The following is a 25,410-nucleotide window of genomic DNA, read 5'->3' on the forward strand; positions in this document are numbered from 1 at the left end:
TGATATCACAATCCATGTACAAATTGCCTTATCCCCACAGTCTCAATTAATTTCTATTGAGATATAATTGACCTAAAACATTATGTTGGTTTAAGGTATAGAACTTTATTCAATACACTTACATACTGTAATATGATTATTACATTAGTGTTGGTAATACTCTGTCACATCATACAATTATCTCTTTTTTGTGGTGATAATATTTAAAAACTAATCTATTAGAGATTTTAAAGCATGTATGCATGCATTCTAAGTTGCTTTAGTAGTGTTTAACTGTGAAAACCTATGAACTGTAGCCTTCCAGGCTTCTCTGTCCCTGGGGATTCTTCAGGGAAGAACCTATGGGATAGGTTGCCATGCCCTCCTCCAGGGAATCTTCCCAACCCAGAGACTGAATTCGCTTCTCTTATGTCTCCCGTATTGGCAGGTGGGTTCTTTACCACTAACACCACCTGGCAAGCCGATTTTAAAGTATATAATACTGTATTATTGACTGTAGTCACTGTACAGTGAATTAGATCCCCAGAATTTATTCATCTTCTAACTACAGGTTTGTAACTTTGGCCAGCATCTCCTCAGTTCTCCCATCCTCAGTCGCTCATAACCACTGTTCTACTTTCTGTTTCCATGAATCCAGCTCTTTTAGATTACCCCCATATAAGTAATATCATATTGTATTTGTCTTTCCCTGACTGACTTATCTCTCACTTAATGTCCTGATGGTGCATCCATGTTGTCAAAAATTACAGAATTTTCTCCTTTATTTTGGCTGAATAATATTTCATTGTGTATATACACTACATCTTCTTTATCCATCCTTAGTTGGCAAACAGTTAGGTTTGTTTTTTTTTTCTCATATCTCAACTCTTGTGAATATTGCTGCAAGAAACATGGGAAAGCAGCTATCCTTTTTAGTATCATGTTTTAATTTATTTTGGATATATATAACAACAAGTTTCAAATGAAAGAATGGTCAACAGTTTCATATGTTGATGAGAGTTGTATTATGATGAGGGCAGGGGCATTTGCTTTGGTTTGGTGACTAGAGGTCATTTATCAACTTGACTAAGGCTTTTTCAGCTTTAGCAGGAGTGGCTCCAAGATCACTGCAGATGCTGATTGCAGCCATGAAATTAGAAGACGCTTACTTCTTGGAAGGAAAGTTATGAAGAACCTTGATAATATGTTAAAAAGCAGAGACATTACTTTGCCAACAAAGGTCCGTCTAGTCAAGGCTATGGTTTTTCCCGTGGTCATGTATGGATGTGAGAGTTGGACTGTGAAGAAGGCTGATCGCCGAAGAATTGATGCTTTTGAACTGTGGTGTTGGAGAAGACTCTTGAGAGTCCCTTGTATCTCAAGGAGATCCGACCAGTCCATTCTAAGGGAGATCGATCCTGGGTGTTCATTGGAAGGACTGATGCTAAAGCTGAAACTGCAATACTTTGGCCACCTCATGCGACAAGTTGACTCACTGGAAAAGACTCTGATGCTGGGAAGGGTTGGGGGCGGGAGGAGAAGGGGATGACAGAGAATGAGATGGCTGGATGGCATCACCGACTCTGTGGACATGAGTTTGAGTGAACTCCGGGAGGTGTTGATGGACAGGGAGGCCTGGCGTGCTGTGATTCATGGGGTCGCGAAGAGTCGGACATGACTAAGCGACTGAACTGAACTGAACTGAACTGGTTACGATAACAGATTAAAGAGAACAGGGATGAGCTGAGAAAAATCAAATTATACACTTTATTGTGCAGCTATAATCCTTTTCACAAGTACTTAGATAATTCCAGATGATCTACAACCCTCATCAGCTAAGTTCAGTTCAGTCGCTCAGTCGTGTCCGACTCTCCGCGACCCCATGAATCACAGCAGACCAGGCCTCCCTGTCCATCACCAACTCCCGGAGTACACTCAAACTCATGTCCACAGAGTCGGTGATGTCATCCAGCCATCTCATTCTCAGTCGATCCCTTCTCCTCCCGCCCCCAACCTTTACCACCATCAGAGTCTTTTCCAGTGAGTCAACTCGTCGCATGAGGTGGCCACAGTATTGGAGTTTCACCTTTAGCATCAGTCCTTCCAATGAACACCCAGGATTGATCTCCCTTAGAATGGACTGGTTGGATCTCCTTGCGGTACAGGGACTCTCAAGAGTCTTCTCCAACACCACAGTTCAAAAGCATCAATTCTTCGGCGATCAGCTTTCTTCGCAGTCCAACTCTCACATCCATACATGACCACAGGAAAAACCATAGCCTTGACTAGATGGACCTTTGTTGGCAAAGTAATGTCTCTGCTTTTTAATATACTATCCAGGTTGGTCATAATTTTCCTTCCAAGGAGTAAGCGTCTTTTAATTTCAAGGCTGCAATCAGCATCTGCAATGATTTTGGAGCCCAAAAAATTAAAGTCTTACACTGTTTCCACTGTTTTTCCATCTATTTCCCATGAAGTGATGGGACCAGATGCCATGATCTTTGTTTTCTGAATGTTGAGCTTCAAGCCAACCTTTTCACTCTCCTCTTTCACTTTCATCAAGAGGCTTTTGCGTTCCTCTTCACTTTCTGCCATAAGGGTAGTGTCATCTGCATATCTGAGATTATTGATATTTCTCCCAGCAATCTTGATTCCAGCTTGTGCTTCTTCCAGCCCAGCCTTAATCATGATGTGCTCTGCATATAAGTTAAATAAGCAAGGTGACAATATACAACCTTGATGTACTCCTTTTCCTATTTGGAACCAGTCTGTTGTTCCATGTCCAGTTCTGACTGTTGCTTCCTGACCTGCATACAGGTTTCTCAAGAGGCAGGTCAGGTGGTCTGGCATTCCCATCTCTTTCAGAATTTTCCACAGTTTATTGTGATCCACACAGTCAAAGGCTTTGGCATAGTCAATGAAGCAGAAATAGATGCTCTTCTGGAACTCTCTTGCTTTCTCCATGATCCAGCGGATGTTGGCAATTTCATCTCTGGTGTCTCTGCCTATTCTAAAACCTGCTTGAACATCTGGGAGTTCACGGTTCACTATTGCTGAAGCCTGGCTTGGAGAATTTTGAGCATGACTTTACTAGCGTGCAAGATGAGTGCAATTGTGCAGTAGTTTGAGCATTCTTTGGCATTGCCTTTCTTTGGGATTGGAATGAAGACTGACCTTTTCCAGTCCTGTGGCCACTGCTGAGATTTCCAAATTTGCTGGCATATTGAGTGCAGCACTTTCACAGCATCATCTTTCAAGTTTTGAAATAGCTCAACTGGAATTCCATCACCACCACTAGCTTTGTTCGTAGTGATGCTTTCTAAGGCCCACTTGACTTCACATTCCAAGATGTCTGGCTCTAGGTCAGTGATCACGTTATCGTGACTATCTTGGTCGTGAAGATCTTTTTTGTACAGTTCTTCTGTGTATTCTTGCCACCTCTTCTTAATATCTTCTGCTTCTGTTAGGTCCATACCATTTTTGTCCTTTATCAAGCCCATCTTTGCATGAAATGTTCCCTTGGAATCTCTACTTTTCTTGAAGAGATCTCTTGTTTTTCCTATTCTGTTTTTTTCCTCTATTTCTTTGCATTGATCACTGTGGAAGGCTTTCTTCTTATCTCTCCTTGCTGTTCTTTGGAACTCTGCATTCAGATGCTTATATCTTTCCTTTTCTCCTTTGCTTTTCGCTTCTCTTCTTTTCACAGCAATCCTCATAGTGTGATATTATTCATTCACTTCTTTTCCAGTTCTATAACCCGACATTTGTACACTTTCCCACTTGGAAGTTCTAAGATTTCGACTCTCACTTAGGAATTTCCACCTGTTTCACAGTGTTATAAGGTTCTGAACTAAGTATCTAGTATGGGGACTTTCTGCTCTTCTCTTTTACTTCACTGGGGCTCAGTTCCTTTTAGCAGTAATACCTCAGTCTGCCAACACAATTGGATAGCCACCTTATAAAGTTAGCACTTTGTCCCTCTGAGTTGAAGTTATCAAAATACAGCTAGATCTCTGTCTTCCTTCTCTTTCTTAATACTTTCTGGGTTCCAACAACTGACTTAGGTAGTGCTCTGGCTGCAAATAGTTTCACAGCTCTCCTCATTACTTTCCTTTATGCTTAGCAAAATATTTTCCTTCCAAATAATTACCTCTTCTTCCCTTCTTTCTTCTAGGTTTTTGTTAGTGTGTTTATTCTGTGAAATAAAAAAGTGGGGAGACAGTATGCATTCAGGTGTACTCAGGTAAAACTCAGAGGAATTTGAAGGAGATAGCAGGTGTATTCCTCAGAAGAATCTGGAAAAAGTTGTTTAGAAAAAATAGTTTGAGAGGAAGCAGGGGATCTTTTTAAAATTATGTTCATCACTCTAATTCCTAGTTGTGATGGAAAGTCATCATAGCAAATAGTTGAGGCTAGATTCTGCACATAGAATTAAAATGCTTCAGTGGAAGATGTAGAAACTGTACAAAGGCTCAGATTCTAATCATAGCTGTTCTACAGTTTTCTAAATGGCATTTCTAAATCAGGTAAGGGCAAAATCAAGGGCCAAGCTGATTCAGCTCTCTGTGAGAGGTCTCTTCCTGGCTTGCAGATATCTGCCTTTTTGCTGTCCACATGTGGCCATTCCTCTTCTTGAAAGTGAAAGTCCCTTAGCCATATCCGACTCTTTGTGACCCCATGGACTATACAGTCCATGGAATTGTCCAGACCAGAATACCGGAGTGGGTAGCCATTCCCTTCTCCAAGGGATCTTCCCAACCTGGGAATCGAACCTAGGTTTTCCCGCATTGCAGGCAGATTATTTACCAGCTGAACCACCAGGGAAGTCCAAGAGTACTGGAGTGGGTAGCCTATCCCTTCTCCAGCAGATATTTCCAACCCAGGGATTGTACCTGGGTATCTTGCATTGCAGGTAGATTCTTTACCATCTGAGCTACCAGGGAAGCTCTTCTTGTGAGGTAAATAATCCCATCATGAGAGCCCCACCCTCATGACCTGCTCCAATCCTAATTACCTTCCAAGAACCCCATCTGAAAATACTACCACACTGGGGGTTAAAGTTTCAACACATGAAGTGTCTATTAACTTTCAGTCCATAACAGTGCCCTGAACTTGCAGGATATTATGTATGATCCTCAGTCTTAACCACTGCAGAATTTGAGGAGCCCAGGGCAAAGTGAAGTTCCTGGGGTTGTTAGGAAGTTAGAATAGGAAAAAGGAGTCCAGAATGGAGGTGGCTAAAAGACAAAGAAGGGAAAAGCCCGCAAAAATAGAAAGGAAGGTCCAAGGACCTAAGTGAGGACCTCGGGTAAAACAAACAGCCCTCCTGGCTAGCCCAATTTACATAGGGCAGCCCCAAGGGGAGGAGGAAAAGACATATAATAAGAGGAGCCAAAATTGAGGAGAAGGGACTTCTCTTCTCTTTTCTCCTCTTCTCTCCTCTTCTCTTCTCCCTCACACCTCAAGGATGTGTTTTCCTTTGATTTCTAAATAAAAATGAGCTGTAACACTGCTCCATCTGTCGCTTCACATTTTTGCTGCCCTGGGACAAAACTGAGGAAATTACACACTCCCCCACAGGGTCTTTGTTGAAAATGCAGGAGGGAAATAAAGAGCTTCGTTTTTCTTTGATAGTGTTGACTGAAAAAAAAAAAAAAGACATGTGACCTAAAAGTAGAGCATTCTTTTATTTGGTGGGACTGTTTAGGACTCTGAGCCCAGGAGTCAGCATCCTAGTAACTCAGAAAACTGCTCCAAGAAGGCAGGAGGGGAAGTCAGGCTCTATGCTACTTCGCAACAGAAGGAGCAGGCAGTCTGAACATCAAAGATCGGTATTTAGGATTCTTTTATGGGAAGATGCAAGCCTCTGGGCTCATTGAATTTATTCCTTTCATGTGCACCTCAGCTATCTGGAGCCAATCCTGTTTCCCTGTTCACCATTTGAAGTGGCAGATGACTTTCTCTTGCATTTCCCCAGCTGCTCCGCAGTCATCTTGGGGTGGTGGCAGTAGAATCCACTGGATCACAGTTTGGGGATCCCTCATTCACATTTGGAGGCCAGAAATTGCTGATGGTGGTGACGTTTCGTATTTATTGATAATGGCAGGAGATATTTTCATTTCACAATGATCTCTTTCTTTCAAGTATTTATGGTGTTCTTTTTTTATCTTCTGTTGTTCTTTCTTTGGGGTATGAGGATAACTGTCAGGTAAGAGAAAACTTGCACAGGAACACAGGGCCCCTATCTTATGAAGTAGAGTACTGGTTACCAGTGTGGATAACTTCAGAATTTGAAGCAGGCCAAGGGCAAGAGAGAGCAGCAGCAGTCTCTGGGCCAGGGTAGGGTAAATAAGTGGCAAAACATCTTTCTTGGAAGATAGGAGGAGTATAGCAGGTGTGAATGTATATGAGTCTGATACAATGGGTATAGCAGGTATGAAGGTATATGTCTGATTTCAAACCCTATCATCTGCTTCATTTTCACATAAGATTTCAATTCCAGAATATAAATTCAAATATTGCTATTGTTCAGTCACTCAGTCAGTGTCCAAATTTTTGGGATCCCAGGGCGCATGATCTGCAGCACTCCAGGCCTCCCTGTCCTTCATTATGTCCTGGGGAGTTTGCTCAAACTCATGTCCATTGAGTCAGTGATGCCATCCAACCATTTCATCCTCTGTCACCCACTTTACCTCTTGCTCTCAATCTTTTCCAGCATCAGGGTCTTTTCCAGTGAGTTGTCTCTTCGCATCCAGTGGCTGAAGTATTGGAGCTTTAGCTTCAGCATTGGTCCTTCCAATGAATTTTCAGGATTGATTTCCTTTAGGATTGACTGATTTGAACTCTACTGTCCAAGGGATTCTCAAAAGTCTTCTCCAGCACTAGGGTTTGAAAGCATCAATTTTTTGGCTCTGTCTTCTTTATGGTCCAACTCTCACATCTGTACATCACTACTGGAAAAACCACAGCTTTGACTAGATGGGCCTTTGTTGGTAAAGTGATGTCTCTGCTTTTTAATATGCTGTCTAGGTTTGTCATAGCTTTTCTTCCAAGGAGTTAGTTTCTTTTAATTTCATGGTGGCAGTCGCTCTACAGTGATTTTGGAGCCTTAGAAAATAAAGTCTGTCACTGTTTCCAAATTCAAAGATAAAAGTGTTTTAAAAACTCAAGCACAGCAAATTATTAACCCTCACACGTTGGACCCTCTTTTAAAAACAAGATCTTGAGTACTGTAGGTATTGGTCAAATACCCACAAAAAGTTGATCGGCATTACATAGCCTATGCAAGTCCAATTATTGTGATATATTAGTTAGTTGTTATTTCAGGGAAAAAAATAAGGCAAAAGGACTGTGTAAGTCAATAAATGCACTAATAAAGTTTTTATATTTTTTATAATAATTAGACTTAGCTGAAACATCTAAAACACATTATGAACATTTGCTTATAATTATTGATACATTTGAAAGATTTCCTAAAATGTTATTAATTCTGCCTATTGAATATAACTCAAATTTTGATTGCAGTATTAAAGTCATTAAGATCAAGAGTCTCAGGTGGTGCTAGTTGTAAAGAACCTACCTGCCAAGACAGGAGATGCAAGAGATGCAGGTTTAATCCCTGGGTCAGGAAGATCCCCTGCAGATGGAAATGGCAACCCACTCCAGTATTCTTGCATGGAGAATTCCATGGATAGAGGAGCCTGGCAGGATTCATTCTACGGAGTCACAAAGAGTCACACATGACTAAAGCGACTTAGCAGGCAAGCAAGTAAGCAAAGTCAGTGAAAAGAATTGGAGTAAATTATTAGGTTTGGGATTAACTATGAATGAGAAGTGAGTTGCTATATTAAAACATAAAGAACAATTGAAAAAGAAGTAAAATAAAATGAAGAGGTTAAATAATAGATTTAATATCACTTTTGATTGGTAAACATATAAATAAATAAATAGTAGAACAGAAGTGTTTTGACGTGAGAGTCATTGTTTTTGAACACAGAATTGTACTGTCTCCTTAAATGAAGATCTGAGATGTTAAGAGAATGAGCTCCATTTATTATTGTATGATGTAAGATGGAGCAGGTTAATGAAAGATTAATGGAGATTCACAAGGTAAGCAAGAAAACTCACTTTTTTCTGTCTTCTTTTTCTTAGTAATCATGGCTTTCTAATCATGACTTAGGGCCAGATTAGAAACTAGAATCCTCAGAGACCTTATGTCCTATTACAAAACTGGCTTTTACATAAAAACTGAGCAGACTGAGACAAAGCAGACAGGATTTGATCCTGGTGTTCAGTCTGGTGAGTTTGTTTGTTTTAACTTTTTGTTTAATATTGAAGTAGAGCTGATTAGCAATGTTGTGATAGTTTTAGTTAGTGAGTCTTCTGTGTCCCCCAACTCAGACTGCATCTATAGGACACAGTGGTGGGTGAAAGGAAAGAAGAATGGAAGAGAAAGAAAAGAGATATGGGATAAGTTTTGAGGAAAGGAGACAAATGATGGAGTTTAGGGAAAGAATATTATCACATTTAGGAAGGACCATATAATCCTAGGCATTTATTTGGATTTTAGCCTAAATCTATTCAACATACATTTCAGAAAAAAAAATGTCTGCCTGATATCTAAAGAAAGGTATATAACTAGTATCTTTGGAATATAGTTCAAAGTGTTTTGAAAGAATTATATGTTCTAAATAGAGATTAATTTTAAGGATTCATTTACACTTCTTATTTCTATTTTCTATGTGAAGAAACTGAGGAGGTACAGAGATGTCAAAGTTCTTGTGCAGACCCACACAGCTAATAAGTAATACTTCTTTCTCTCAACTCTAGAGTGAATGCATCATGAAGATGGCTTTTAACAAAACTAGTCTGAATGTAGAGCTCATACTCTTATACACTGGAGAGTACTGTGCTGTAAAAAATATAGATGGCTTAAACTATCCCAGTTAGGATGGAGACAAGGTACTATATTTAATGACATTTTTAGAAAAGAATCAAGTGTTGATCTTTTTTCCATAGGCGGAGAAGGGAAAAGAGTGATGCTCATATATCTGGATGGGCCAAATCACTGAATAGTAATACCATTTATTGAGACTGATAACAGCACAATTAAGATGAAGTTGGAGTTTTGTAGAAGTGGAATTGGGGGTTAAATTATAGAAATATTTTATTTGTAATATTTTTACATGTGAAAATGTGAAGGTAGTTACTCAGGAGTTTGGTTATATGAATCTGAATTTGTCACAGTCCTGAGGACTAGTGACATTTATTTAGTAATCCTTATTATAAAGAAAGTTCTTAAAGCAATGGATGTGGATAAGTTTATTTAGAAATATTAAATTAAATGAGAAATAACAGGAGCTAAAGCTGATGGTTAAGAATCACCAGTATTTACTAAATAATCAGAGGAACAGATATCTTTAAAGGAAAATATGAAAATGAAAATAGAAATAAAATATGAAATGTTCACTATCACAGGACTTATTTTTCTAGAGCTTACAAAAAATACGTTTATAGAATTGCTTCACACAATGGTGACAATTACAGGGAAGTATTTGATCTTGCTGTTGAGAGGTGCTATGTATGTATGACTAAGGATGTCTTATAATTTTGAGAAACTCTATTCCATTTTATTTTAATACCCCATGGTCTGCCCTTGGAGTTCTCCAGGCAAGAATACTGTACTGGGTTGCCATTCCCTTCTCCGGAGATCTTCCTGGTCCAGGGGTCAAACCTGGGTCTCCTGAATTGCAGGCAGATTCTTTACCATCTGAGCTACCAGGGAAGTCCTTTAAGAGTAGATTACATGATTGAATTCAAATATTGATGTAGAACTTGTTTCCCTATTTGTGGAATAGCTTTATGAATTTTTAGAAATTTATTTCCTTTGAATATCCTTGTTTTTCAGTACTGCATCAGAGTATATACAGTTGATCTTTGAATTTTGTGAGTCTAACTGTACCTTTATTTTTTTTCAATGATAAATACTATAGTACTACATGATCCAAGGTTGGTTAAATCAGAGAATGTGAAATTGCAGAAATGGAAAGGTAACAATAAAGTTACATGTTCTTTTTTATTGCAAGGAAAGTTGGTGCCACAACCCCCAAATTGTTCAAGGGTCAACTGCATAACATTTTATTCATGATTGTGCAAACCTCAAATTTGAAATGTTTCAGGACAGTTTCCAACACAGAACACATCCAATAATGTGTATTTAATGAATAACACATAACATGCATGAAACTATTAATAAGATTAGAGCACAAATTATATCTAGAGCACAAATTATATCTAGCCTAAGATGTCTTTATGACCATTAATCATTTTAATATTGATTTCTTACTTTATGAAATATACTGTGCTAAGTGATGTCAGGGATACAAAAATCAATGACATATATTCTGTCAGCACTAAAGAATTCATATTTTGTAAATATTTTATTGAACTTTCATATCCATAAACAAGGTAAATATAATAAAAGCATGGCTCAATTTTTTACAAAGTGATTACATTTGTATAGCCAGTATATAAGCAAATAAACAAATTATCAACACCCTGGGAGTCCCACTCATGCTGACTACCAGTATTCCACAAAGTAATAATTATCCTGACCTCTCAGACTCTAGAATAGATTTTACTATTTTTAACTTCTATATAAATAGCCAATTTCTTTCTCTCATCATCATTTGGTAATATACATACATGTTAGGACATGCAGTTGTAGATTGTTCATATGTATAGTATTTCACTATATACACTATTAGCCTACATTGTTTAAGAACACAGAAGAAAAGGATATTTAGTCTGCATGAGGTCATTCACCGTTACCCAGAGTATATATCTCAATTATGTCTTGAAGGGTGTTTTTAAAATTTGTTTGATAGAACTTTCCATTATTGTTTATATGCTTTTGTCCATTAGAGGCTTGGACATAACAATGATATTTTTACCAAATTAAATCCAAGGGAGTCAAGGAGAAAATATCAGGGTGTTCTCATGGCAACATCAAATGGATAGAATACCTCTGGGCAGGCATGAAAGCTCACCATGGTTTAACCAAAAGATTGTAGGTGTCCTCAATTTCAGTGACAAGAACCAAGATCACTAACAACCCTTCCTTTAACACATCCATCTTACTGTAAACTGTTGTCCCATCTCAGTTCAGTTCAGTTCAGTTGCTCAGTTGTGTCCGACTCTCCGCGACCCCATGAATCACACCACGCCAGGCCTCCCTGTCCATCACCAACTCCTGTAATTCCTGAAGTCTTGTCAACAGGTAAAGACTACATTTACTATCTTCCTACTTTCACATGCCAAGGATGTTACACATTGTTCTTGGGGTTTTACAAAATTTGCTCTTTAACAATCAGCTAAGCAAAATCACAAGAAGGTCCAACCAGTCCATTCTAAAGGAGATCAATCCTGGGTGTTCATTGGAAGGACTGATGCTGAAGCTGAAACTCCGATACTTTGGACACCTCATGCGACGAGTTGACTCACTGGAAAAGAGTCTGATGCTGGAAGGGATTGGGGGTGGGAGGAGACGGGGACGACAGAGAATGAGATGGCTGGACAGCATCACCAACTAGATGGACATGAGTTTGAGTGAACTCTGGGAGTTGGTGATGGACAGGGAGGTCTGGCGCACTGTGATTCATGGGGTTGCAAAGAGTCAGACACAACTGAGCGACTGAACTGAAACAAAACTATTGAATGGCCACAGGAGCGTTAAAGTTTATGTATCTGAAGAACTGACTCATTTGAAAAGACCCTGATGCTGGGAAAGATTGAAGGCGGGAGGAGAAGGGGAAGACAGAGGATGAGATGGTTGGACGGCATCACCGACTCAATGGACATGAGTTTGAGTAAACTCTGGGAGTTGGTGATGGACAGGGAGGCCTGGTGTGCTGCAGTCCATGGGGTCTCAAAGAGTCAGACACGACTGAGCAACTGAACTGAATGACTGAAGCAAAACTTTTTAATGTACACAGGAACATTAAAGACTATATAGCTGACAAGTCAGATCTTACTCCTTTCTGTATATTCCTTGTTTCTACTCTGTGTGTGTGTGTGTGTGTGTGTGTGTGTGTGTTCCTTGTCTATATGTGTCTTCCACTTGGTTTAATCATACCACTTTCTGGCTACTTCCCTGATATTTACCTTCTGCACCACCATAGGGTATGATTATATATGTCCAAGGAGATATAATTTTCACTTAAATTTTTATCAAACAAATAATATAGTATTATTCCTTCCTTCTTAGAAAAGCCAGAGAGGTACCTCATTTTTACCCTTTAGCAATCAAATCTACCCTTTAGTACTCAAAGTAAGCTTTCATTAGCTTTTAAACTGTTGCATATTGTATACTGGAAAAGAAAGGAAAATGTTTTCGATTTTTTGCTTATATCCACCCATGGGATTCACAGAACAACTTGCCTCCATAAATGAATTCTACTTTCACTCCTCCTGTCATTCATTGCCATACCCTTTGAAAGTATTTACAATTCTGTTGTAATGACACAACCCCAGGGAAATAGACTTTATTTCTGTCACAAATGCCACAGAGTGCCTCCTTCTCCTAACTTTGCTTCTCTTCAGGTTTACCATTCATACTCAACTGCTTCTTCCATATCATGTCTATTACACTCTTTTTTTCCCCCTCTTTATATCAACACCTGGATAACATCCTGACTTACTGAAAATGTGGCCGTAATTAGTATTGCTGCCATGGAATCTTCAAATAATCAGAAGAAGACTTTTCACTACAAAATAATTAAACACATGCATGCATAGATGCTTTGGAAATCTCCTATCAAATGTTATAAGCAAACTACAAGAAGATGTAAAGAAAGATATAGGGAACCTTGAAAATGATTGAATTATCGTGTACCTCATGCAACGAGTTGAGTCAATGGAAAAGAGTCTGATGCTAGGAGGGATTGGGGGTGGGAGGAGACGGGGACGACAGAGAATGAGATGGCTGGATCGCATCACCGACTCGATGGACATGAGTTTGAATGAACTCCTGGAGTTGGTGATGGACAGGGAGGCCTGGCGTGCTGTGATTCATGGGGTCGCAAAGAGTCGGACAAGACTGAGCAACTGAACTGAACTGAATTTAACAATGTTCCTAATTTTTTGTCTCTCTCATTTTTGATTGGCATTTTGACATCTAGTTTAAACTCTTAAAATCATAACTGACTCAGTAGTAAATGAGAAATACTAACATATTTTATTCAGGTTGATGTGAGTTTTAAAAATGACTGTGTATTTATATAATATGTGTGGAGTATTATGTTTGTGTGCAGCAAAACATAGATAAGACATAGCTTTTATTTCTGTTTTTCTTCCATTGTCATTCACTGCTTTTCTCTCTAGCTTAATCTCCCAGATATTCCTTTGAAAACATTTTAAACTTCTGATAAATCTTTTAAACACATTAATTTTTAGACAATTTTTATGTAAAATGTGCTCTTCTTAAAAGGTGTTTTTTTAAATATTAAGAGTAATTTTTGCAAAAAATCTTACAAATAGTAGGAGCACCTCAATAATTGGTAGTTGATGATGCTGTTTTCACTATTATCCCTACCTTATTTTATAATATTCATGACTAAATACTAATGAATGAATCTATTTTAATTTTTAAAGTAATTTTTAATATTTTGTTATAAATTTTAATGAATCTACATGCTTTTTGAAATGTTAATATCCATCCTGTGTGTTAAGCTTTGTGTTGCCATTCAATCAAGTGGAATTCATGTCCATAACTGTATTTAGAGATTGCAGAATTTTAAAATGGTCAAAGTGAGGGTTGTCTGTTGGTGATGACTGAGATAATGAGAGAAGGTAGCTAATGAAGTATTCTTATACTGTCTTTAGGTCTTCAAAGCTACAGAAAAATATCTGGTGGCCTATAGACTGTGTGAGTCCACAGTTCTGAAGACATATGCATTGCCCAACAGGATGTCCCTTCCCAATGATACCCAGTTTCACCCCTCTTTCTTCTTGTTGCTGGGAATCCCAGGACTGGAAACACTCCACATCTGGATTGGCTTCCCCTTTTGTGCTGTGTACCTGACTGCACTGATAGGGAACTTCACTATCCTATTTGTGATCCAGGCTGAGAGCAGTCTACACCAGCCTATGTTCTACTTCCTGGCCATGTTGGCTACCATTGACTTGGGTCTCTCCACAGCTACCATCCCTAAGATGCTTGGGATCTTCTGGTTTGGTCTCAAGGAGATCCTCTTTGAAGCATGCCTCTCCCAGATGTTTTGCATTCACACTTATGGAATCAGCAGTCCTCTTGGCAATGGCTTATGACCGCTATGTGGCCATCTGCAACCCCCTCCAATATAGCACCATCCTCACCAACAGGGTTGTTTCTGAGATTGGCTTTGCTGTGTTAGGGAGGGCATTTATTTTTGCGATTCCGTTTGTATTTCTCATTTTACGATTGCCATTCTGTGGGAGTTATGTCATCCCTCATACATATTGTGAACACATGGGTCTTGCTCGCCTATCTTGTGCCAGTATCAAGATCAATATTATTTATGGCTTATGTGCAATTTGTAATTTAGTGTTTGACATCATAGCCGTTGCCCTTTCTTATGTTCAGATACTCCATGCCATTTTTCGTCTTCCTTCCCATGAAGCCAGACTCAAGTCTCTTAGCACCTGTGGTTCTCATGTTTTTGTGATTCTTGCTTTCTATACACCAGCCCTCTTTTCCTTCATGACACATCGCTTTGGACAAAATGTTCCCCGCTATATCCATATACTTCTGGCCAATCTTTATGTCATAGTACCGCCAATGCTCAACCCTGTCATATATGGAGTCAGAACTAAGCAGATCTATGACCATGTAAAGAAAATATTAAAACTGAAATGAATAAAGAAAAAAGAATGACATCTAACTCATATGAGACTAAATATGCAATTTCATAAAATGTAGAAAATTTTTCATAAAAATTATGCTAAATATGCATCTATATTGGGTCTCATTGTAAATTATTAACTTCCATGAAATTAAAAGACGCTTGCTCCTTGGAAGAAAAGCTATGACCAACCTAGACAGCATACTAAAAAGCAGAGATGTTACTTTGCTGATAAAGTTCCGTCTAGTAAAAGCTATGGTTTTTCCAGGAATCATGTATGGATGCAAGAGTTGGACCATAAAGAAAGCTGAGCATAGAAGAATTGATGCTTTTGAACTGTGGTTTTGGAGAAGACTCTTGAGAGTCCCTTGTACAGGGAGGAGATAAAACCAGTCAATCCTAAAGGAAATCAGTCCTGAATATTCAATGGAAGGACTGATGCTGAAGCTGAAACTCCAATACTTTGGCCACCTGATATGAAGAACTGACTCTTTGGAAAAGACCCTGATGCTGAAAAAGATAGAAGGTGGGAGGAGAAGGGGACAATAGAGCATGAGATGGCAGGATGGCATCACTGACTCAATGAACATGTATTTGAGTAAGCTCCAAAAGTTGGTGATGGACAGGGAAGTCTGGTGTGCTGCAGTCCATGGGGTCGCAAAGAGTTGGACACGACTGAGTGACTGAACTAAACTGAACTGCATTTAATTTCCATCAGCTCTTCAGACCACTTCTCAGCATTCAGTACTGCATATTCTTTGTCCCTTGTAGTTGCATCAAGTAGATTATATCATTTTTCTTTATTTTTCTCAATATCTGGTTGATATGTTTATGTCAAAAGTTTTTAATGTATCCATTGGTGGTGGGTCATTTGGTGTTTTACCGAGCTTCTTTCTTCTCTCAATATAATTATAATTACTTTGCATGTCTATTTTCATAACTACTGGGAGTTAAATGGTGATTATATCACTTTCTATGACTGTGGAACTTGCAGAGTTTAAAATTAGTCATAAAAACTCATTTATTCATCCTTTTTCTTTCAGTCTTTTATTATCCTGATAATTGTTTCATTTTTCAAGTATGAAACAATTTATATTTAAACCAGTCTGGCAATTTTAGTATCTTAAGTATACTACTATTTCAAGCACATTTGACACAATTACAGCTATTTGTTTTGTTAAATTATTATCTTATGTTTGCCATTATTACTTCAACCTGAACTAGATCTTTCACAACAAAGCTTTTGCTCTCTGAAATATGTTTATTGCCATTGTAAGTCTCATTTGCATTTATTTTATAAATAACTTTACAATTACTTTAGCCATTGCCCTACAAATGCCTAAACAACTTATTAAATCTTAATATAAATGAACAGTCTTACCACTTTCTGTTTAGTAAATGACCTTAGAAAAAATTTAGTCCATATATCTGCTTTCTGACATATGCTGTTGTTGGTTTAAGTTACTTCTTATAAAATTTAAAACTCATAAACATATAAGTATGTAAGACAGTAAATATCCATTTAAATGTTCCCAATATCTACTATTTCTATTGGTATGTGTTCCTTCTTACATAAACTTAAGTCTTATTTCCTTGATGCAGTTCTGTTGGTGGTGAGTTTTTGTTTTTCTTTGCTAAAAATGATTTTACCCCACATTATTTTTAAGGTTATCTGGAGCATATAGAATTCTAAATTAACTCAGGCTATCCAGCTTTATGAAAGTATGCTTGGCAAATAAAAATTGTCTATATTTAGCTTATACAATATGATTTTTAAATGTATGCATGTGATGATATTATATGAATGATTACCAAAGTCAAGTTAATTAGCACATTCATCAATTTGCATTGTTGTTGTTCAGTTGCTCAGTCACGTCCATGTCTTTGTGACCCCATGGACTGCAGCACTACAGGTTCCCTGTCCTTCACTGTCTCCTGGAGTTTGCTCAAACTCATGTCCATTAATTCTGTAATGCCATCCAACCACTTCATCCTCTGTTGCCCCTTCTCCTCCTGCCCTCAATATTTCCCAGCATCAAGGTCTTTTCCAATGATTCAGCTCTTCACACCAGGTAGCCAATACTTTGGGGCTTCTTCAGCTTCAACATCAGTTCTTCCAATGAATATTCAGGGATGATTCCTTTAGGATTAACTGGTTTGATCTTCTTGAAGTCCAAGGGACTCTCAGGAGTCTTCACTAGCACCAGTTTGAAACATCAATTCTTCAGTGTCCAGCCTTTTTCTTTATGGTCCAACTCTCACATCTGTACATGATTGTTGGAAAAACAATAGTTTGATTATATGGACCTTTGTCAACAAAGTGATGTCTCTGCTTTTTAATACAGTATCTAGATTAATCATAGCTTTTCTTCCAAGGAACAAGCATCTTTTAATTTCATGGTTGCAGTCACCACCTTCAGTGATTTTGGAGCCCAAGAAAATAAAGTCTCTCACTGTTTCCATTGTTTCCACTTATATTTGCCAAGAAATAATGGGACTGGGTGCCATGATCTTCATTTTTCTGAATGCTGAGTTTTAAGTCAACTTTACACCTCTTTCACCTTCATCAAGAGGCTCTGCTTTTCCTCTTTCACTTTCTGCCATTAGGGTGACATTGATATCTGAGGTCATTGATACTTCTCCCAGCAATCTCGATTCCAGCTTGAGCTTCATCCAGCCTGGAATTTCACATGATGTACTCTGCATATAAGTTAAATAAGCAGGGTGACAAAAGACAACCTTGATGTACTCCTTCATCAATTTTAAACTAGTTCACTGTTCCGTGCCTAGTTCTAACTGTTATTTCCTGACCTGCACACAGGTTTCTCTGGAGACAGGTAAGGTAGTCTGGTATTCCCATCTCTTTAAGAATTTCCCACAGTTTGTTGTGATCCATGCAATCAAAGACTTTAGTGTAGTCAGTGAAGCAGAAGTAGATGTTTTTCTGGAATTCTTTTGCTTTTTCTGTGATCCAGTGGATGTTGGCAATTTGATCTCTGATTCCTCTGCCTTTTCTACATCTAGTTTCACCATCTCCAAGGTCTCAGTTCAGGTACTGTTGAAGCCCAGATTGGAGAATTTTGAGCAATACTTTGCTAGAATGTGAAATGAGATAAACTGTATAAGAAATATTTTAATGAGATGGCTATGTATTTAATTTTAAGCATACAGAATTTCTAGTATTTATAGGAGTGAATTTTTCATTTACTTGACTGCTTTCCTTTACTTATATTTCTCCTAACCCAATTAGTCAACTACTCATTAAAATCAATAAGAAAAAAGTTGTTTGTACTTTGAGTGTAAATAAAATGGTAAACTAAGTTAGGTTAGGAAGAGGTGGGTAAAACAGGGAGAGAGAGCAATAGTAAGACAAATTGAAACAGGCTGACAGAAATTTTCACAGTGTTCATAGCGTTCTCAAGGCAAGAAGTGGTTTGCCATTGCCTCAACATTCAAAAAACTAAAATTATGGCATCCAGTCCCATTACTACATGAAAAATAGATAGGGAAACACCAGAAACAGTGACAGACTGTATTTTGGGGGGCTCTAAAATCACTGCAGATGGTGACTGCAGTTATGAAATTAAGACACTTGCTCCTTGAAAGAAAACCTATGATCAACCTAGACAGCATACTAAAAAGCAGAGACATTACTTTGCCATCTAGTAAAAGCTATTGTTTTTCCAGTAGTCATGTATGGATGTGAGAGTTGAACCATAAAGAGATTGAGCGCCAAAGAATTGATTCTTTTGAACTGTGTTGTTGGAGAAGACTCTTGAGAGTCCCTTGTACAGGGAGGAGATCAAACCAGTCAATCCTAAAAGAAATCAGTCCTGAATATTCATTGAAAGAACTGATGCTGTAGCTGAAACTCCAATACTTTGGCCACCTGATGTGAAGAACTGACTCATTGAAAGAGACCCTGATGCTGGGTAAGGCTGAAGGCAAGAGGGAAGGGGACAACAGAGGATGAGATGGTTGGATGGCATCACCGACTCAATGGACGTGAGTTTGAGTAAGCTCCAGGAGTTGGTGATGGACAGGGAAGCCTGGTGTGCTGCAGTCCATGGGGTCGCAAAGAGTCGGACAGGACTCAGTGACAGAACTGAACTGAACTGACTGACAGAAATTTGGAGAATAGAGGAAAAGAATAAAGATGAGCATCAGAAGAAAGAAGAGGAGAAAGAAAAGAAGAAAGAGAATAAAGAGCAAGCTAGACAGAGGTAAAGCAAAATATTTTTTTCAAATTCTGACATTGGGTAAAATGAAATTGTTTATAGCTTCCACAATTAATTCAAAACACCTCTTAAAATTTCATCCTTGTATCTAGAAAGATTTTTGCTTTTCCAATCAGGAATTTTAGTTTCATAAAAAGAACCATGAAGTGAAAATGATGTAAAAGGTTTTTCAAACTTCTCAACCCAGAGTTTATGTCCCAATCATGATGCTGAAAGGATTAAAAAATATAAGTGACTCTGTGTTTAAACCAAGTACCTGCCCTCAGAAAGATGAGTGATCAAACCTACTTACCATATGATTATTAGGGCAACTAGTTTAAAGAGAAATTGCAAGCTCAGTTGCCCAAAGGATGAGCAGTATATTTGCTCAGTAGCTTCAGTCGTGTCCAACTCTTTGTCCTACTCTATGGACTGTAGCCCACCAGGCTCCTCTGTCCATGGGATTCTCCAGGCAAGATTACTGGAGTGGGTTGCTATGCCCTCCTTCAGGGGATCTTTCCAACCCAGGAATTGAACCTATATCTCTGGTGTCTCCTGCATTGCAGGCATTTTCTTTACGCACTTAGCCACCTGGGAATCCCATTAGCACACTAAGACCCCCTAAACCTTATTCTCGTTAGCTCATTGTATCAGAATGTGGAGAAGCAAGCCTACAGATAAGTCTCCTGACTACCTTCATAAGGCATGTAAACTGGTCTGTTATCAACTGCGCATGCCTCCTGAATGCATGGTTTATCCAGCTCCGCTGAGCACCTTAAACTACTGTTGTAAGTGACATATGCAGTAAACAAGGGCACCAGTATAAAGACAAACACTAGTTGAATAGTGTCAGAGCAGCATGTCACATACTGCCATCAAGTACGGGATATGAAGTGAAGAACAGCACCAGGAGAAATCATGTCCTACAGCAGGGCTGGTAGGCATTGCAAGTGGGTTGTGCAGTAGTGTCCTATGCACTAGCAGGAAGCCAAGAGATGCACTCCATACCATGTTTCTACCAAGAAATGGGAAGAGCGGGGTCTGACAGGAAAATATTCTATCCCTAAATAAAATCAGAGCATGGTTCATGGACTCTGAATGCCCATTTATAGCATAAAAAAATGTCAATTCTCTGTTTTCATAAAGCAAAATTCTCAAGTCCATGATTGAGTTTCACATTAACTGGCAGTATTATTATTGAGCTTCAAATCCCAGCTAATAAGCATAAACTCGTAAAGAGAAGTTAGTGTTTGGGAAAAGGCATGCTCTTGCAGAATGTCAAAGCTTCTGGGATATAAATATTTTGTTCTTAGAGTCTTTGTATTCAGGACTGGGTTAAGAATTTTAGAAGATGCAAATACTAGAATGATTGTGATGACAACCCCATACGTAATTTAAAAGAAAACTTATTCTTTCAAGAGGTCATAAAACTCACTTGAATACTGAAATTAAAATGACTTTTTCTAGGAAAAAAAAAGAGGTAGAGAGAAAAAGAAAGAGGAGAGGAAGACGAATATCTAGTTCAATTCAGTTGCTCAGTTGTGTCTGACTCTTTGCAACCCCATGAATTGCAGCACGCCAGGCCTCCCTGTCCATCACCAACTCCCGGAGTTCACCCAAACTCATGTCCATCGTGTCTGTGATGCTATCCAGCCGTCTCATCCTCTGTCATCCCCTTCCCCTCCTGCCCCCAATCCCTCCCATCATCAGAGCCTTTTCCAGTGAGTCAACTCTTCGCATGAGGTGGCCAAAGTATTGGAGTTTCAGCTTAAGCATCAGTCCTTCCAATGAAAACCCAGGACTGATCTCCTTTAGAATGGACTGATTGGATCTCCTTGCAATCCAAGGGACTCTCAAGAGTCTTCTCCAACACCACAGTTCAAAAGCATCAATTCTTCAGCGCTCAGCTGTCTTCATAAACCTCACTTGAATACTGAAATTAAAATGACTTTTTCTAGGAAAAAAAAAGAGGTAGAGAGAAAAAGAAAGAGGAGAGGAAGAGGAATACCTGGTACCCAAAGTGAAAATAGAAAAATATCTTCTGTTACTTGACCTAGTCACAAAAAACATGACGTATATCTTGGAAATCATGAGCATATCTCTTGTCCACCTTCCAAATAATCATACAGAATTTTCACTCACTCACACTATTTAGAAATCAAAGGTTCTTTTCTCACTCCCTAATTAAGTGAGATCCACATTTAAAAGACATCCTTTCCAGTAAGTAATCATGGCTGCACCTTATTTGCCATTTTCAAGGCCTCTCTTCATTTCTCAGATGTATACATGTTAGCATTTAATCTTTTGGACCAAAACTGGAGGTATTCATTTGCTGCTTATTTTGGAATGAATATTCTGAGAACTCTTTCATGAATCTGCTTGGTCTTAACTCCATAGATGACAGGGTTAAGCATTGGTAGAATAACCACATAGAGATTGAAGAGAAGAATATGGATGTATTAGGGAACATTTCAGCCAAACCAATGTGTCATAAAAAAGAAGAGGGTTGGGGTATAAAAGGTTAGAATTACACAGATATGGGAACCACAGGTGCTGAGAGAGTTGAACCTGGCCTCACAGGAGGGGAGGTGGAAAACAGCATGAAGAATTTGAGCATAGGAGAGAACAATGGCTATTATGTCAAATCCCAGGAGAGCAGTGGTCCCCAGACCATATATGATGTTGACCCTGATCCTTGCACAGGCCAGACAAGCAAGACCCATGTGCTCACAGTACATGTAGGGATGATTTGGTGTCCACAAAAGGTCAGTTGCAAGATGAGAAATACAAAAGAAAATATACAGAGGAATGATCTCTCTATCACCCCCAAGCCAATAAGAGATACAATCTTGTTAGTCAGGATTGTGCTGTAATGAACAAGTGAACAAGTGAGGTTGCTCAGTCGTGTCCAACTCTTTGCCACCTCATGGACCAGAGTCTACCAGTCTCCTCCATCCATGGAATTTTTAAGGCAAGAGTATTGGAGTGGGTTGCCATTTCCTTCTCCAGTGGATCTTCCCAACCCAGGGATTGAACCCAGGTCTCCTGCATTACAGGCAGATGCTTTGCTGACTGAGCCACTAAGGAAGCCCAGTCAAAAGTGCTGTAATGAAGAAGGTTACATATAGCTACATAATGGTCATAAGTCATGGCAAGAAGGAAAACTGTCTCCATGCCAGTAAAGATATGAATGAAAAACATTTGAGTGAGGCAGACATCAAAAATTATCTCCCTGCAGCTTAACCAGAATATGCCCAGCATCTTAGGGATGGTGGCTGTGGACAGCCCCAAGTCAGTGGTAGCCAGCATAGCCAGGAAGCAGAACATAGGCTGGTGAATGTTGTGCTCAGTCTGGATGACAAACAAGATGGTGAAGTTGCCTATGAGTGCAGTCAGATACCCAGCACAAAAAGGAAAGCCAATACAGATGTGAATGTTTTTCAGTCCTGGGATTCCCAGCAACAGGAAGGAAGAGGGGTGAAACTGGGTGTCACTGGAAAAAGGCATCTTGCTTGTGATTTCATATAATGTGTTCATTGCAAATGAGTGCTGATCCATGTTGGGAGGTCCCAGTCTGTTACCATGATATTTACCAGTACTTGAAAGAAGCAATTATCTGTTGATCCCAGTATCAAAAAAACCTCATCAGTAACCTTTTTGTTGTTGTTGTTTTACCAGATTGAGTAAAATCTTCTACCTTAAGAAAACTTATAATTGGAATTTAAAAAAAACTGAATTAATGTTATTACTCTAAGTCTTTGTTTCATAGAAACAGAGGGAGGGAAAGAAGACGAGACTGAAAAGTAGGATATTGAATAACCTTGAGAATAATTTTACTAGAATTTCTTATTTGTGACACACCACTGATTATGCCCCATAGCTTTAAAATGTGTGCTTTCTGTCAAGAGCATGGAGAGCTAAGAAAGGAGGCTGGAGGACTAAAAATGCAATCATTGTTGGGCAGAAAATGTTATAGGAGTGGCAACCAAACATTCTTTCTTATCAAATAACTCCTTGTTTAATCTCAAATATCTTCTTTATAACTGAATAGATGTTTATGCAGAAGTTATATGATGTTGTAAACAGTGAGATCTTCTAATTTTCTCTCTCAATATGTGTGTATATATATAAGTAGAAGCAACTTATGTGTTTAAAACTATCCTGTATCCACACAACCATTCTGTTTTTCACTTTCAGTATAGTATTCAATAAATTATATAAGATATTCAACATGTTGTTACAAAAAACACTTTGTCTTAGATGATTTTGTCCAACTGTAGGCTAATGTGACTGTGTGCTGAGTAGGTTTAAGGTAGGCTAGGCCCAACTATGATGTTTGCTAGGTTAGGTGTATTAAATACATTTTTGACTTATGATGGGTTTATTGAGAGTTATGGCTAGCTGAAGATTTGTGTATATATATATATATATATAAAATACATAAAAGGCAGAGGCACCAGAGATCAAATTGCCAACATCCGCTGGATCATGGAGAAAGCAAGAGAGTTCCAGAAGAGCATCTATTTCTGCTTTTTGACTATGCCAAAGCCTTTGACTGTATGGATCACAATAAACTGTGGAAAATTCTGAAAGACATGGGAATACCAGACCACCTGACCTGCCTCTTGAGAAACCTGTATGCAGGTCAGGAAGCAACAGTCAGAACTGGACATGGAATAGACTGGTTCCAAATAGGAAAAGGAGTGCGTCAAGGCTGTATATTGTCACCTTGCTTATTAAACTTATATGCAGAGTACATCCTGAGGAACGTTGGGCTGGAAGAAGCACAAGCTGGAATCAAGATTGCTGGGAGAAATATCAATAACCTCAGATATGCAGATGACACTACCCTTATGGCAGAAAGTGAAGAGGAACTCAAAAGCCTCTTGATGAAAGTGAAAGAGGAGAGTGAAAAAGTTGGCTTGAAGTTCAACATTCAGAAAACTAAGATCATGGCATCCGGTCCCATCACTTCATGGGAAATAGATGGAAAAACAGTGGAAACAGTGTCAGACTTTATTTTTTGGTCTCCAAAATCACTGCAGATGCTGATTGCAGCCATGAAATTAAAAGACGCTTACTCCTTGGAAGGAAAGTTATGACCAACCTAGATAGCATATTAAAAAGCAGAGACATTACTTTGCCAACCAAGGTCCGTCTAGTCAAGGCTATTGTTTTTCCCGTGGTCATGTATGGATGTGAGAGTTGGACTGTGAAGAAAGCTGATTGCCGAAGAATTTATGCTTTTGAACTGTGGTGTTGGAGAAGACTCTTGAGAGTCCCTTGTACCACAAGGAGATCCAACCAGTCCATTCTAAGGGAGATCAATCCTGGGTGTTCATTGGAAGGACTGATGCTAAAGCTGAAACTGCAATACTTTGGCCACCTCATGCGACAAGTTGACTCACTGGAAAAGACTCTGATGCTGGGAAAGGTTGGGGGCGGGAGGAGAAGGGGATGACGGAGAATGAGATGGCTGGATGGCATCACCGACTCGATGGACATGAGTTTGAGTGAATTCCGGGAGTTGTTGATGGACAGGGAGGCCTGGCGTGCTGTGATTCATGGGGTCGCGGAGAGTCGGACACTACTGAGAGACTGAACTGAACTGAACTGAACTGTATAACTATATAAATATATATATATGCACGTATATAATTATATAACTCTCTTTCTCTCTCTATGTAGATAGCTACGTATGTATACACAGCTACCTATATTTGACCCTTGAACGATGCATACATTAGGGGTACTGACTCCCATGCAGTCAAAATTCCACATATAACTCTGTAGTCAACAATATATATCTTTGGTTCTGCACCTGTGAATTCAGTTAACCATAGGTGGTGTAGTACTATAGCACATATGTATTGAAAACTATCCAGAAATAAGTGACAATGTTGAAACCCATGTTATTCAAGGGTCAACTATATGCACTCACAGACAAACACATATATGCTGTGGTAAAAGTTTGCTTGCTTTTGCAATTGGTAAAATAAATACAAGTAGTTTTTACACAAATTATTGTTAAGGAATATTTTTTCTGGTGTTTAAGGATGATCTGTATTAGTCTAAATTCTGGGGAATAATAAACGACAGAAAAATGAATCTCCCATCTCTCACAGATATGTTCTAGAGTGGTTTACAGTAATTTTTTTAAAGGTAAGAGAAAAGTAATTCAGAAAGATTCAGAAGTAGATTTAGGTAAATAGAAAAAAAGAGTAAATGTCTTATAAATTTGGAGAGACAGGAAGAGATATAGTACTGAGCCTGGCACATTGGTTAAGTGATATTTAAATACATATTTTAAGGAATTTTTCTGAATGGTGAACTCA

The 25,410-nt window shown here is 38.7% G+C and overlaps 1 protein-coding gene and 1 pseudogene across 1 annotated transcript; one reads left to right on the plus strand and one right to left on the minus strand.

Annotated features, from left to right (window-relative positions):
• The first annotated feature begins 13,944 nt into the window (after window positions 1-13,944).
• Window positions 13,945-14,872, plus strand: LOC129553962 (olfactory receptor 52E2-like). Its single transcript, XM_055422631.2, is given in 2 exon segments — window positions 13,945-14,267; window positions 14,269-14,872. Coding segments are annotated over 2 exon segments (927 nt in total).
• A 6,539-nt stretch (window positions 14,873-21,411) lies between these two features.
• Window positions 21,412-22,582, minus strand: LOC129553636 (olfactory receptor 52E2-like; annotated as a pseudogene).
• Window positions 22,583-25,410: the final 2,828 nt, after the last annotated feature.

Source organism: Moschus berezovskii, chromosome 14, assembly GCF_049115385.1.
Source record: "Moschus berezovskii isolate FMDL1 chromosome 14, NW_MosBer_1.0, whole genome shotgun sequence".
NCBI lineage: Eukaryota > Metazoa > Chordata > Mammalia > Artiodactyla > Moschidae > Moschus > Moschus berezovskii.